The 13,504-nt window shown below is 37.9% G+C and overlaps 1 protein-coding gene across 4 annotated transcripts in view; it reads left to right on the top strand.

Annotated features, from left to right (window-relative positions):
• Positions 1-13,504, top strand: part of LOC136880908 (S-phase kinase-associated protein 2) — a 222,731-nt gene that overhangs the window by 185,944 nt on the left and 23,283 nt on the right. For all 4 annotated transcript variants that reach the window (XM_067153445.2, XM_067153439.2, XM_067153452.2 and 1 more), the window contains 2 exons: positions 4,526-4,653; positions 4,733-4,892. In XM_067153445.2, coding sequence (XP_067009546.1) covers positions 4,526-4,653; positions 4,733-4,892 — 288 coding nt within the window. The remainder of the gene's footprint in view (positions 1-4,525; positions 4,654-4,732; positions 4,893-13,504) is intronic.

Raw genomic sequence — 13,504 nt, 5'->3', positions numbered from 1 at the left:
ACCAATAAATGCCTCCAGCTCTTCTAATGTCACAGCTTTCCAAGAAAACCAGATAGATCTCTTCTGAAGTGGAGTATTTTGCTGTAATTTCATTTCAGCAAATTTGTTTGTCTCGTGGACAATAGAGGTTATCAAATGATAAGTAAAAAATAGCTACCAGTACTCTAGTTCTATTTTAAGTCTATTGCCACAGTTTATGAATACACTGACTAATATATAAGGAAATTAGGGTAATTCTGCATCACCCTTTCTCCGCAACCTCCAAGGTATGTTTGAAGTCGGCACTGTATGACTGGGACCGGGACGAGTCAAAATACTACCGCCTCCTCCATGATTTCTTGCGACGCTGATATCAATATCGTCATTTGAATCACTAATAGATATATCACTTTCATCGCCAGATTCAAAATTTTCATCACTCTCATGGTCACTATAAAAAAAATCAGCCGAAATAGACGCAAGAATCTCGGCTTCAGTCAGACTGCGCGCCGCCATGTTGCTTCACACGACTGCTTTCCATTGTCAAGGACACGGAGGAATTTTGCCAAGCAGAGAGAAACTAAAACACACCTATTTGGTTTCTTTACGTTTCCGGAAGGGACCAGCACTTACGAAATGAAGTACAAAAGCCCTGGCGTTCCAGGTAACATAGCAACGAGCGGCGAAACATTGTGTCGACTCAGAGTCGACACACGAGCTATAACGCTGAGTGACGGCTGTCGACCTCAGGTCGACACACGAGTGGGAAGGGTTAAATGTAGCACATTACAATAACAAAGCTACTAAATTCCTTGAGTGGTCTAAGGTCTCTAGTTTCAAAAGAACTAGTCACATGAAAGTTCTGCTGTGTCATGTATTTCCTAATTAGCCTTCTGTAGATTAATTATTGATTTACTGTTTATATGAGGAAAACAATGACTAACTCCTTCACTCCTCATCCTGAGGATTGCTCATATTATCTGGTTGTGAAGGCCTGACAAAAGATGGTCTCAGAGCCTGTACTTTGACGGCACATAAAAGTGCGGTTTACATTTGTGGCAGTTTGCACATTTAACTGTAAGTTTGGTTGAAAACGCGTACTATGACTCCTGTTTATGTGCAGTCTGGGACAATATTCTCTAGTTTAGCTGTGCCGAAGTTAGAGAGGCAGTTAACACTCTTATCTGGGACTTTGTTCCTATTGGGGACACTGCCGTAAGAATCAAGATGGCTGCACATCATATGAATCTGCATCTACATGATACAGTGGAGCCTTGGATTGCGAGCATAATTCGTTCCGGCAACATGCTCGTAATCCAATCGCTCGTATATCAAAGCAAATTTTCCCATAAGAAACTATTGAAACTCGGATGATTCGTCCACAACACAAAAACATTTATTCGCATAACATTTCTAAAACAAAATATAACGTAAAACAATTAAACTGCACTTTACCTTACAATAGAATCATTGTTGGTGTGAGGGAGACGAGAGATGACATGAGAAGAGTTACTGTGTAGCACGAATTTCACTAACGGAATCACTGCTATCGGTTGGCTCATTGGAAGTGTTTTCTTTTCGTGCAACTTTAACGAGGAACCTGTCCAATGACTGTTGCTTTTGCCTCTTTTTGAGGATTTCACGAAAATGTGACATTGCATTGTCATTGAACAGATTCATCCAATGTAATCATCTCCTTCTTCCGATTGAATTCCTTTTTAGCCTTCTTTTCTTTCACAGGGCCCATCGTTGCAGAACAGTTATATCACAAATGACTGAAACAAAACATGTACACTCGTACGGTGTTGACTTTGCGAGTGAGGCACGCCAACTGAAGTCCAGCGCGGGAAATGATTACACACTCTTTCCCAGGAAAGAGAGTGGCAGGGGGAGGGGAAAACGAAGGCACAGGGGAGGTGGAAACGTACGTACACGTGATGCTCGTATTGCGAAACCTCACTCGCTTATCAAGTCACAATTTATTTAAAATATTTGCTCGTCTTGCTAAACACCCGTAAACCAAGTTACTCGCAATCCGAGGTTCCACTGTATATGAAAAATAAGTTGTTACGTAATCTATGTATATATTTACAAAATATATCACACTTCATGTTCAGCTATTACATCATTTTTAAAAACTTCCCAAACCAGCTAGTTGTTGCCACTGATATGACTTGCAAAGACAGCAACGATAAGCTTCCTAGGTAGCCATGATCGTTATGGTGTCATTGCTTGATGCTGTCATTCCGTTATTTATCAGTTCGAGTCCCAATAGTCAACTTTTTATACCTTATAAATGTTAGTCGGCAGGGTACTAGAGGTGATAGTACACATTTCCTAATAACTAGAGTGTGTGCCAGAAAGCTTGGTTATTATTCCAGATCTCTCTGCGCCGCTCATGTGGAGTAAGGGTATACAACGTTTTTCATAGTGACTCGTCTGCCAAATGAGGACATTAAGGGGTTATCTTTCTTTGACTCCATAACAAGTTACTCCCAAGTTTTTACACTAAAGAGAGATAAATGCTTGCCAGTTACTATTTTACCATCGTTTTGGAAAAATAAACTACGCATTAAATTAACAATAATAAATTGAATAATTAATAATAAATGATCATGGCATTGATTACGAATATTAATTTTTCTTTTGCCGTAATGTGCATCCTCTTAATTAGTATTAAACAAAGAACAAAATTATATTGTGTGGTAGGAATTATCTGATACAATACATAACCTGAATTTTGCCATTTGCGTCCAGGTAACATTTTCAGTCATGTTATTTTCTACAATTTCTGAATTTCATTATATAATTAATTTCAACATTTCTCTGTATGTAGTGATTTCATTCCTAATTCTTTCCTTGACATGTACTTCTATATTATAGCCAACAAAAGTCAAATACTGTATTGAACTCTAGTAATACAATTTCAAAAGGAATAGTGTTAAACAAACAAAAGCACCAGGGAACAGGTATACCACCGTGCAAAATTTCACTACATTTTCAGTAACCTTATTGCCAACGGAATAAAAATGTTACTGCAACATCAGCATAACAGTACCGTAGTTAAAGTTCGTTGGTAATACGCAAGAAAAAATTTAACTTCTAGTTTGCAGAACTGCAGCCTACATATCTGGCTGTTTACCTGACAGTCATAGGAGAGGCCCTCAAAAGCATAACCTCTTTTTTTGCAGTTTTCCTATAACTGCATAACCTTTGATGGTGATTTTTAAGGATCCAACCATCCTTTGGGCTGATGACTTGACAATTTTGAATATCCAGTTGGCTGCGCGATTAGGGGCGCGCTGCTGTGAGCTTGCTTCTGGGAGATAGTTTGTTCAAACCCCACTAGAGGCATCCCTGAAGATGGTTTTCTATGGTCTCCCATTTACACACCGGGCAAATGCTGGGGCTGTACCTTAATTAAGGCCAGGGCCGCTTCCTTTCCAGTCGGGCTGAGTGGCTCAGACGGTTGAGATGCTGGCCCTCTGGCCCCAACTTGACAGGTTTGATCCTGGCTAAGTCTGGTATATGAAGGTTCTCAAATACGCCAGCCTTCTGTTGGTAGATTTACTGGCACGTAAAATAACTCCTGCGGGACTAAATTCCGGTATCTGTCTCCAAAAACCGATAAAATATTTAATGGGACGTAAAGCAAATCACATTGTTTCTTCCTTTCCACTCCTAGACCTTCCTTATTCCATCATCGCCATAAGACCTATTTGTGTCGGGACGTAAAGCAAATTGTAAAAATTAAAAAATCTAACTTCGCTGTTGCTAAAGCATGCCTGAGTGCAACATGTCTAATGTATTGTGTTTACCACTGACTAGTTCCAAACTTATGGACTTAGCAGAATTTGATCTTCGGTAATTGTGTTTTCTAGGGGCATCAGAAATATATCACATTTTGACATAGAAATGTTCACCCCAGTATGTACACTTAACTACAAAAAATTGGCCATCGCAGAAGATAACTTTCTCTGGAAATCCTCTTGTTTGAAATAGGATGAAGATATTGTGCAGGTGGTATGATCCCAAGTATCATTTCTTCAGCCGCCTGCTATGCAGTTTACAAATACCCTCACATTTTGAGAATGTATAAAGTTAAATATTTCTTTTCCGACCAAGTTTCTTGCAGTTCAGTGTACATATTGGCATGTAAAAAGAAGTGGACTTGTTTGCCATCTAGTTTTTACGAATAAGATGCTTGGAAGATAAAACTGAAATATGAAACCCAGAAAGTATGGAGATATGAAGAGAACAGAGCAAAGGACATCAGTGCTTCCAGTACAAGTACATAAGATCACAAACTAAAATCATACCTTTAAAAACTTAAGGAAGTGTAAATTAAAATAAAATTTTCCTGGTTGAGAGTTGGTTGAGAAAGACGCTTTTGTATTTAGTTTAAATTTATTTAATATGAAATGTTTGTGAATCCTGTAATGTATTATTGTATCAGTGTATTTCCTGTCTATTCACATCCAATGGTAATGTTGTTACTTCGTTTCTGCAAGAGATGTTTTATGTAGATTTGTACTGATTTCTTCAGGTTATTAGAACTGAACCTGGCCTGGACGGATCTAAGCACAGCTGGTTTGGAAATCCTCTGTGAATTCTTGCCATGTACTGTGCAGAGACTGAATATCAGTGGCTGCAGGAAGACGCTCGCTGATAAACGTAAGTTTCTGATTACCTTTCCATCGATTTTGTATGCAAGTTATGTAAGGTAACACTCTATGGAACTGTTTCTTTCCAGATATTCAATTACTGGTCGAGTTGTGCCCGAACATCGTCGAATTGGATTTGAGTGATTGTACAAGTTTAACATCTCAGACAATTGAGATGATATCCTCATTGAATAAGCTGGAGCATATTGCTCTAAATCGTTGTTACAGTATTACTGCTTCTTCTTATTTGTAAGTACTATGCAGTTATAAGCTCTGAGGATTGCAAATTCAAATTGCTTTTTTTTATTTTTTTATGTCAGTTATTTAGCAATTATTCAGCCATAGATTTTTAGGATTCTCTTGATGAATTCAATGTTGCTACATTGAATGTAATCAATAGGTAAAGCAATACAGTGAGTAAATCACAAATGTTCAGGTAAGAAAGCCAATAAGAAAGCCAACAGGAGTGAAATATTTATAGGTAACAGATGGAGAGCAGTGATGTACCATACAAGTGTGTGTGGCTAGAGAACACGCGAAAGAAAAACACTGGTCTAAAATTTTCATCTGCAGCCTTCGTCACTGGAGAATAGAACAGGAATGGTGGTTGTCATTGTTGACAAGTAGGTGCTCTTGTGAGTTAGACGGAGGGGATGGGAAATGTATCAGTTATAGTAGAAGTCCGTTATAGGAGGAATTTACAATGGCGTGAAGTTTACTAGCTTTAGGGGATTGTTGTTATACCTGATTTTCCCTAAATTTCAGAAAAGTTAAGCAAAAAAAATACTTCGACATGCCTGTATCATGGAAACATATTGTACGTTCCAGCAAAATAATAATTTTTTCGCTGTAAATTTATGAGGGAACAGCCTTTCTGAAATTTAACCCGACGTTGTAATAAACAAACCTCTGAAATCAGTGATGTATAGTGTCGTATATAGAGATGTATCACATTTTTATTTATTTACTGTACCTAGTACTAAAATCAACTGCCGGGCTGAGTGGCTTAAACTGTTGAGACACTGGCCTTCTGACCCCAACCTGGTAGGTTCGATCCTGGCTTTATCCGGTGGTATTTGAAGGTTCTGAAATACGTCAGCTTCGTGTCTGTAGATTTACTGGAACATAAAAGAACTCCTGCAGGACTAAATATCGGCACCTCGTCTCCGTAAACCGGTAAAAGTAGTTAGAGGTCCGTAACGCCAATTACTTAGTTATTATTGAAATCAGTTGTTTATTTTAGCCTTTATTTTGACCGAGCTAACGCAAGCTATTTGTCACGTTATTTATTCATGAAGAAGAAAAAGAACTCTGAAGGCATGCCCTCTCATTTGGAACTTGAATTTCTTTTCACCAGTCAACAGGGATTAATAATCGGCAGCCCGAGATAGCTCAGTAGTGCGGGTAGTGGACGTAGCGAGAAATCGATGTGGATGATCGACAGTGTTCAATTTAAATCTAGCCTTCAGAAACACACGACTAAAAATGTCTGTACACCATCACATTTTTCTTTCAGTTCAATACTTATCTAGAGAAATGAATTTCATTTTATGGGTCCGTATTGAAATTTGATTAAACCAAATAAAATATTAAGCGAGTTATTCCGCCTTTTAAATACAAATTAAATTATGTTTATTAAATGAATATTTAATGGGACTAGTTTCGACCTATTTAAAGGTTGTCTTCAGTCATATCGCGTGTAGAATAAAGTATTTGAAACACAGTCGTTTTAAAGATGGTCTTAAAACATATAAGTTTGACTCTATGAAAAATTGTTTATAGAATTTCCTGAAAACACATTTGTTTTATGAAATTAGTTCACTTAGCTGTAGGAGTATACGAGAAGAAGTCTTAAAAATATTCTTCGTAGTATTCATGAACGTAGATACAATTCAAAATTCAGTCTTGATGACATGTGGAAATGGGCATATATGCATAGTGGTGTTGTGGTAGAGGAGTAGTAGTCTATGATATTCTTCTTATCACTGCGAAGTGAAGCTTAGATACACTTTAAAATCATTCATAATCTTGATGAGATGTAGAATTGAGCATTATGCACAGCATTGTCTTGGTAAAATGGGAGGGCCGATGACGTTCAATGTAAGGCCCCTTAAAACAACAAGCAAGCAAGTAAAATGTGTTGAACAAATATATTATAATGTATATACTATAATATCTATATATATAAAGCAAGATGTCCTGACTGACTGACTGACTGACTGACTGACTGACTGACTGACTGATAATCAACGCACAGCAAAACCTGCTGGAGATAATTGCATCGAAATTTGAGGACATGTTCCTACCGTAGTGTAGATGCACACTAAGAAAGGATTTTCAAAAATTCCTATTTTAAAGGGGTGAAAAGGGGTGAAATGTGATTTTTATATTTTTTGTTAATATCTCCGTTTTTGTGAAAAAGTATTGTACTTACATTCATTCAAATATTTCTCTTCTTATAGCATAAATACTATTTTAAAAGAAAGTTGTAGAATTCCGATTTTAAAGGGGTGAAAAGGGGGGAAATGTGGTTTTACATTTGTGTTCAATATCTCCGTTTTTGTGAAAAATATTATACATATATATTCATTCAATCTTCGAAATCGTCTCAACAGTACAGAAAACATCCTGCATTTCTTGATAAGTCAACGGAAATATATTTCTTTTCAAGATTTTACACATGAAATAATTCCCTTGTGTGCATGAATTTTGACTTTTGCGAATCCAAAATTGCCTTCCAACATATAAGTGTACGTGTTCATTCACTCCACTTCCGTGTATTTCAAGACGGTAATCAACCAAGTCCTTAATGAAAATAAAATACAATTTAGAGTATATAGGCCTACTTACATATAAGAATGTTTGCGAGTAAAACAATACCCCTGTGTTAAAAAAAAGCCGCCAAGGGTCAGATTCGAACCTGCAGTCTTGCAGTCTGTTGCGCTAACAGCGATACATAGAGCAGCTACTCATTATCAAGGAGAATTATTACCCCTTTGTTAGAAAGTTATGCAGCCGCTTACAGTTTAAAGGAATTATTTCATCCGTACAACTGGTAAAACAGTCTAGGCGAAAGCAGTGGCATCGACATATCAGAAAAATAATCCCGATGTACATAGAGCAGCGGCAGCTACATACCAGCAAAATAATTGTGAAAATCACAGGACAATTCAAACGCGATATGAGCATCACCCTGGGGTCCGAAAAAAAAGACGATTGCGTCCATAGAAAATAGTTTCGTTCCGGGATGTCTTACGATCCTGAAAAGAATTACGAAGAGAACAGCTTGATAACCATTGGTACAACGATCTATAAAATCTAACTGCGCAAAGACTGTTTTTTCCACGGACAATTTTATGTTGACTGTTCCAGAGTTAGTTCTCCAAGTAGCTTAATCCTTTTGGCACCAGAAGGAAGAACTGCCAATACTGTATATAAAGAAGTTCTAAACTGAATAATTATATTTAAAATTCTTCTTTTATTTCTTTTTATGTGATACGTACGATTTTACGTTATTCATTGATTAAGTATATTAAAGTTCATGTTTTCTAAAGATATTTAAGTTATTTGATGCTTAGGTTTTGGATATAGTTAATTATAATTTAGTTCGATAGCAAATATTTGTATTTTAACTCTGTATTTTTATTTCATAATTCAAAGTTAACTTTTAAGGCAATTTAAATAAGCTCACTCATATCTTTAATATTTCATTTTTGTTTCATTCCATTCATAAAGCAGGCAAAGAAATTGTTACAAATGAAGTATGTAAAATATTAATATATTTATATTTCGAGATCACAGGGAATTTTAAATGTCATTTAATAGCAAACTCGGAATACACGTGAAACTTTTCAATTCCGGCCGGGACGGGAAAACACATCATTTACGTCTTACATTTCTTACGGAAGTTGATGAACGCATGGGATTGGTTTGGTGGCCTTCAAAAGAAAATTTGAAATAAGAAATATAACGGAACTTAACTCAAGTATGACACGAGCAAAGCCGCGGGCAAAGTGCTAGTATAATATAAGAATATATTGTTATTATTATTGTGTTTTTACGGCCGCATTGGACCACTGTAGTCAATTTCTGTCCGGTCTTCTATGATGTTGTATGGTTTTTTCTATTCTGTTCTTCCAGTATTTCTTCATTCTATCTGATCTTCATTGTCATTCTTCTGAAAATACCCTATTAATTGTTTCTCTTTTTCCCCAATGTTTTTCTATTAGCATCCTGACAGCAAATATAAGATCTGTTGTTGATCTTCCAGGCCTAAAGCCATATTGTTCCTCTTCTAAAAGTGGTTCTACAATATCTCGTAATCTGTCCTATATAATTTTTCCAGAATTTTTAGTCCATGAGAGAGTAGAGTGATGCCACGGTAGTTGGTACATTTCCGTCTGCTGCCTTTCTTGAATATAGATACAATTATACCTTTCTTCCAGTCTTCTGGCATGATACTTTGCTGCCATACTACATTTAGGAATCTGTATAGCCATTGGATTGCTGGAGTTCCTCCTGCTCTCAACATGTCCATGCCTAACTCATCTATTCCTGCAGCTTTCCCTTTCTTCATACTTTCAAGGCTCTTCTCTATCACCAGCCATGTGATTGGTGGCTCCATATATTTACTGGTCTCTTCACTTTTTCCAGATTCTTCTGTTTTGAATTACATTTGATGCCTCTCCGTTCAGGAGCTTGTCAAAGAAGGTCTTGAATTCTCTCCCGGTTCCATCTTCCTCTCGTACTACTGATCCATTGTCCTGCTCTATTACGTTGATGTCTTCTACGTTATTTCGCTTGTTTTTAATTACTCTGTAAAGAAGTTTCTTGTTTCCTCTGCTGTGCTCTTCCAACTTTTCCACAAACTCATTCCATTTTTTCTCTTTCTCTTCTCTTACTATCCTCTTAGCTGTAAGTTTTGCCCTGTAGAGTTCCTGTAGTTTAGTCATTTCTTGGCCACCTGGATCTTGTGCATCTCTTTGCTTTTCTTTCCTAGCATCTTTTTTGCCCAATTTCTCTCTTTTATAGCCAATCTGACTGTCATTCCACCAAGATGTCTCTTTTTCTTTCATGGTCGATCCTGTTACTCCACATAGGTTTTTAGCTTCATCCACCAAAGTATCTTTAAATATTTTCCATTCTTTTACTGTATTCATTTCCGCTTTTGGTCCCCAATGATGATATTTTCTTCATCAATTATATCTTCTAGATCTTGACAGGTTAGTATGGGTTCATAATAGGTTGAATATAATACTTTCTTACATTTCTTCGGGATATCTTGGTTCCAGAAAATATGGTATTTGCACAAAATACACTGTCGGACAAAAAAAAAACAACGGATTACTTTAATTTAAGAGCAAAAACTATTTACCTTAACCCTGGAACCGGCAATCGTCGCGATCGCGACTCATTTCCCTGTTACTCAACCGGCAGAGTCGCTATCGAGATGCATTACGCCAGCACTGACTAATTTTGAGATAGCGCCTTGAAACTCAACATCTTTATGACATATTTTGCATCATATTGAAGAGGAAACTCTACTCTATAAACACACCACAATTCTAAAGTAGTTTATTGTGACAGAGTGTGCGGTATACACGTGAAAAAACGAGAACGCTTTGCAGACGGTCGTTCTGTTGTGCTTGCTGTGTTTGTCCGATGTGCATTAGCTTTCATGGCGAAAAATGAATGAATTATCAGGGAAGTAGTGAAATTCGTAATTGTTTGTTTGATCTGGACGGCGAAGGTGACAGTGACGTACTTTTAGAAGGAATTGACGATGATGTTGACAATAATTCGTCAGGTAGTTGCAAGTTATATGAGCCTGGGTTAAGTGATTTCGACACTGTTATTGACGATGATGTGGAACATAATGAACCAGCCACTGATGATAATAGTGATAATGACGGTAATGCAGTTGAGAAAACAGAACCGAAGTGGACAAAAGTTTATCCTCCAGAGCCAGAAATAAAAGTGGAAGAGAAGTTCAAGGTTAGAAACGCAGGTATATGAAATTGCCCTCCCAGGAGCAGTCCTCCTCTAACATATTTCTATTTGTTTTTCTCCAATGCTATCCGTAATCGTTTAGTGACTGAAACTAATAAATACATACGCACAGGAAATTATACGAAATAAAACGAATTCCGGAAATATGGGTCCGTATTCACGTCTGCAAAGATGGATTGACATTACAGTATAAGAAATGAAAAAAATCATTTCTCTAGTTATAAATATGGGTCTGAACCCTAAGAACAACATTGAAAAATAGTGGTACACTTCAAAATCGCAAATAACGTATTTATATTTTTTTCTAAAGTCATGCCACTCAAACGTTTCGACTGGAAAGAAATATTCTAACCTGTTGGTAATGGTAATTTTTGATGCCTATATACTCTATAGTTTGAAGACCGACAAACCCCTTGACAAGGAGGAATTTATGATTAGTATTGTCGAAGGTCTTGTAGATGAAGAAACTCTTCAAAACATTCCACCTTGACCTTCAGGAGAAAAGGGACATCAGCTGGTACGCCTCCCAGGAAAGAAACTGGGGTTGTGCCCTGTCTGTTCGACTGCAGAAAAACAGGCACGCATCCACTTCTTGTGCCCAGGATGTAATTGTAATGTTCATCAACAGTACTGTCATAAATTAGAACATTTTTGGAGACCTATAAAAGCAGGAAGAAAGACGAGCCACTTCGAAGGTAGCGAAGATGAATCTGACTGACTCACGTCTTGGTGCAATGTGCTTGTGTTACTTCAGTTCTATTTTACTTTACAATACTTCAATGTTGTGAAACCTTTTGCACATATTTTAATCAGCACAAAATTGTGAAAATTTTGTATATAGTAAAATTGTCATATAATATTACTTTTTACGTACACCTTGCCCAGAACTTTCGGATTATTTTGGAATACTTAGTGTGTGTTGGATACTTCTTCCATACTGCTTCAGGATACAAAATTGGTAAGTTTAATTTCATACTATAGTATTCTTCGTTCTTTTCTGAATAAAATGACATGTTGTACGTAAAAATAAATTGAAAAACAACTTTTTTATGAATTTTTTAAAAGTTGCTTGCAAAACTCGCCTAAATGCTTGCCGCTTGAAGGTGAACTGCTTGCCGGTTCCAGGGTTAAGCCTTGCTTTTTTCTTCATTCCTGCATCAGCATTTTTTCAAACTCCAGTTTCCTGGGTGTGGTGTACAAGTGCTCGCCATCTCTTCCTGTCTGCATACATCTTCAGTTCCAGGACATCTTCACATTTCAGACCTCCCTCCTCTACATATCCAGCAATTCCTTGGCCTTCCCTTTGGGCTCTTTCTTTGGACAGTAAGGTCAAAGTATTGTTTGGCAGGTTGTCACTCTTCCTTCTCATAGTGTGTCCATACCACTGAAATCAGTGCTTCTTTATTACACTGGTAATAGGAACCTCAGTGCCAGCTACCCTCCAGTTTACTGCATTCCTTATTTTGTCCTTTCAAGTAGTTTGATTCATAGTTCTAATGAATCTCATTTATGTTGCATGAATTCTTCTGTAGTTATTGTTTAGTAGAGTACAAGCCTCTGTGTTCTGTTGAATATTTCCTGCTTGACAGTCTTGTGTTTGGAGATTGTGCTTCCAGGGTACTTGAAGTGAGAAACTGATCCTAATTTTTCTCATTCCAAAAGAGGTTTGAGTTCTTTTCCTGTTGGTCATTTCTCCCGTCTTTGTTTTACTTATCCTCCTATCAAATTTATTGAACACATTGTTTTGCTCAGTCAGTTTCTTCTGTATTTCAGCTTCTGTTTCTCCTCATGAAAGCACATCATTAGCAAATACCAGGGCATTTGGTCTGCTGTCCATTTTTTTGATTGTATTATAAAATGAAGTTAACAAGTGCTCTGCATACTTCATACTGATTTTCGGAGTTTTTTCTTTTAAGTTTATCCAACTACTTCTTAGATACTGTATTACAAGAAAACGTTAATACCTTAAATTACACTTAAGAAAATGGAAATTGCAACACCATGAAGGCATTGGTCGTTTGTGTTGATTTTCAAGATATGGAACGATGCCATGTAGGTATGTAAACGATCAAAGTTTCAGACCCATTGGATTGTTGCTACAGGTCTCCCCACGTGATTGGTCACGGAGGAATCAACTCCAGTATACGGACTCTGGTGTAGCGTAGTTGACTTGCAGTCTGTGCAGTGAAGTGTTCCGTCGTCAAACATGCCTCGACGACAGAGAAGAGCACGCTATCAACAACTGTCACCGTTTGAGAGGGCTCGGATAAGTGGGCTGTGTGAGGCTGGATTATCGCTAAGGACTGTCGCTGCACGTGTTGGCCGACGGGCATCTACGGTACAACGTGTATGGCAGCAGTGGTCAAATGAAGGTACCCAAACTCGTAGACCAGGCACAGGCCCAGTGCGACAGATAACTGTGAGAGAGGATCGCCGCATCATTCAGATGGCCCGGGTGGAACCCCATACAACAGCAGCGCAAATTTGAGCAGCTGTGGCACCCCACATTACACTACAAACATTTGGGAATTGCCCGCGTGCAGCTGGCTTAAGAGCCCGAGTCCCTGCAGAAGGTGTTCCATTGACCCCACAACAGCGACGTGTAAGGCTGGCCTGGTGTTGAGAAAGATCGACGTGGGTCGATGAATGGCATAGGGTCGTCTTTAGTAATGAATCGCACTTCTGTCTTGCCCGCAGTGATCACCGGAATCGTGTGCGCCGACGTACCAGGGAGAGGGGCCGCCCAGATCTTATTGTCGAGAAGCATACAGGGCCAACACCAAGCATTATGGTCTGGGGAGCTATTGGCTATAATGTGAAATCACAGTTAGTGCTTGTTGAGGGCACTATGA

Source organism: Anabrus simplex, chromosome 1, assembly GCF_040414725.1.
Source record: "Anabrus simplex isolate iqAnaSimp1 chromosome 1, ASM4041472v1, whole genome shotgun sequence".
NCBI classification, from domain to species: Eukaryota; Metazoa; Arthropoda; class Insecta; order Orthoptera; family Tettigoniidae; genus Anabrus; species Anabrus simplex.
This window is presented reverse-complemented; position numbering and strand designations above follow the sequence as displayed.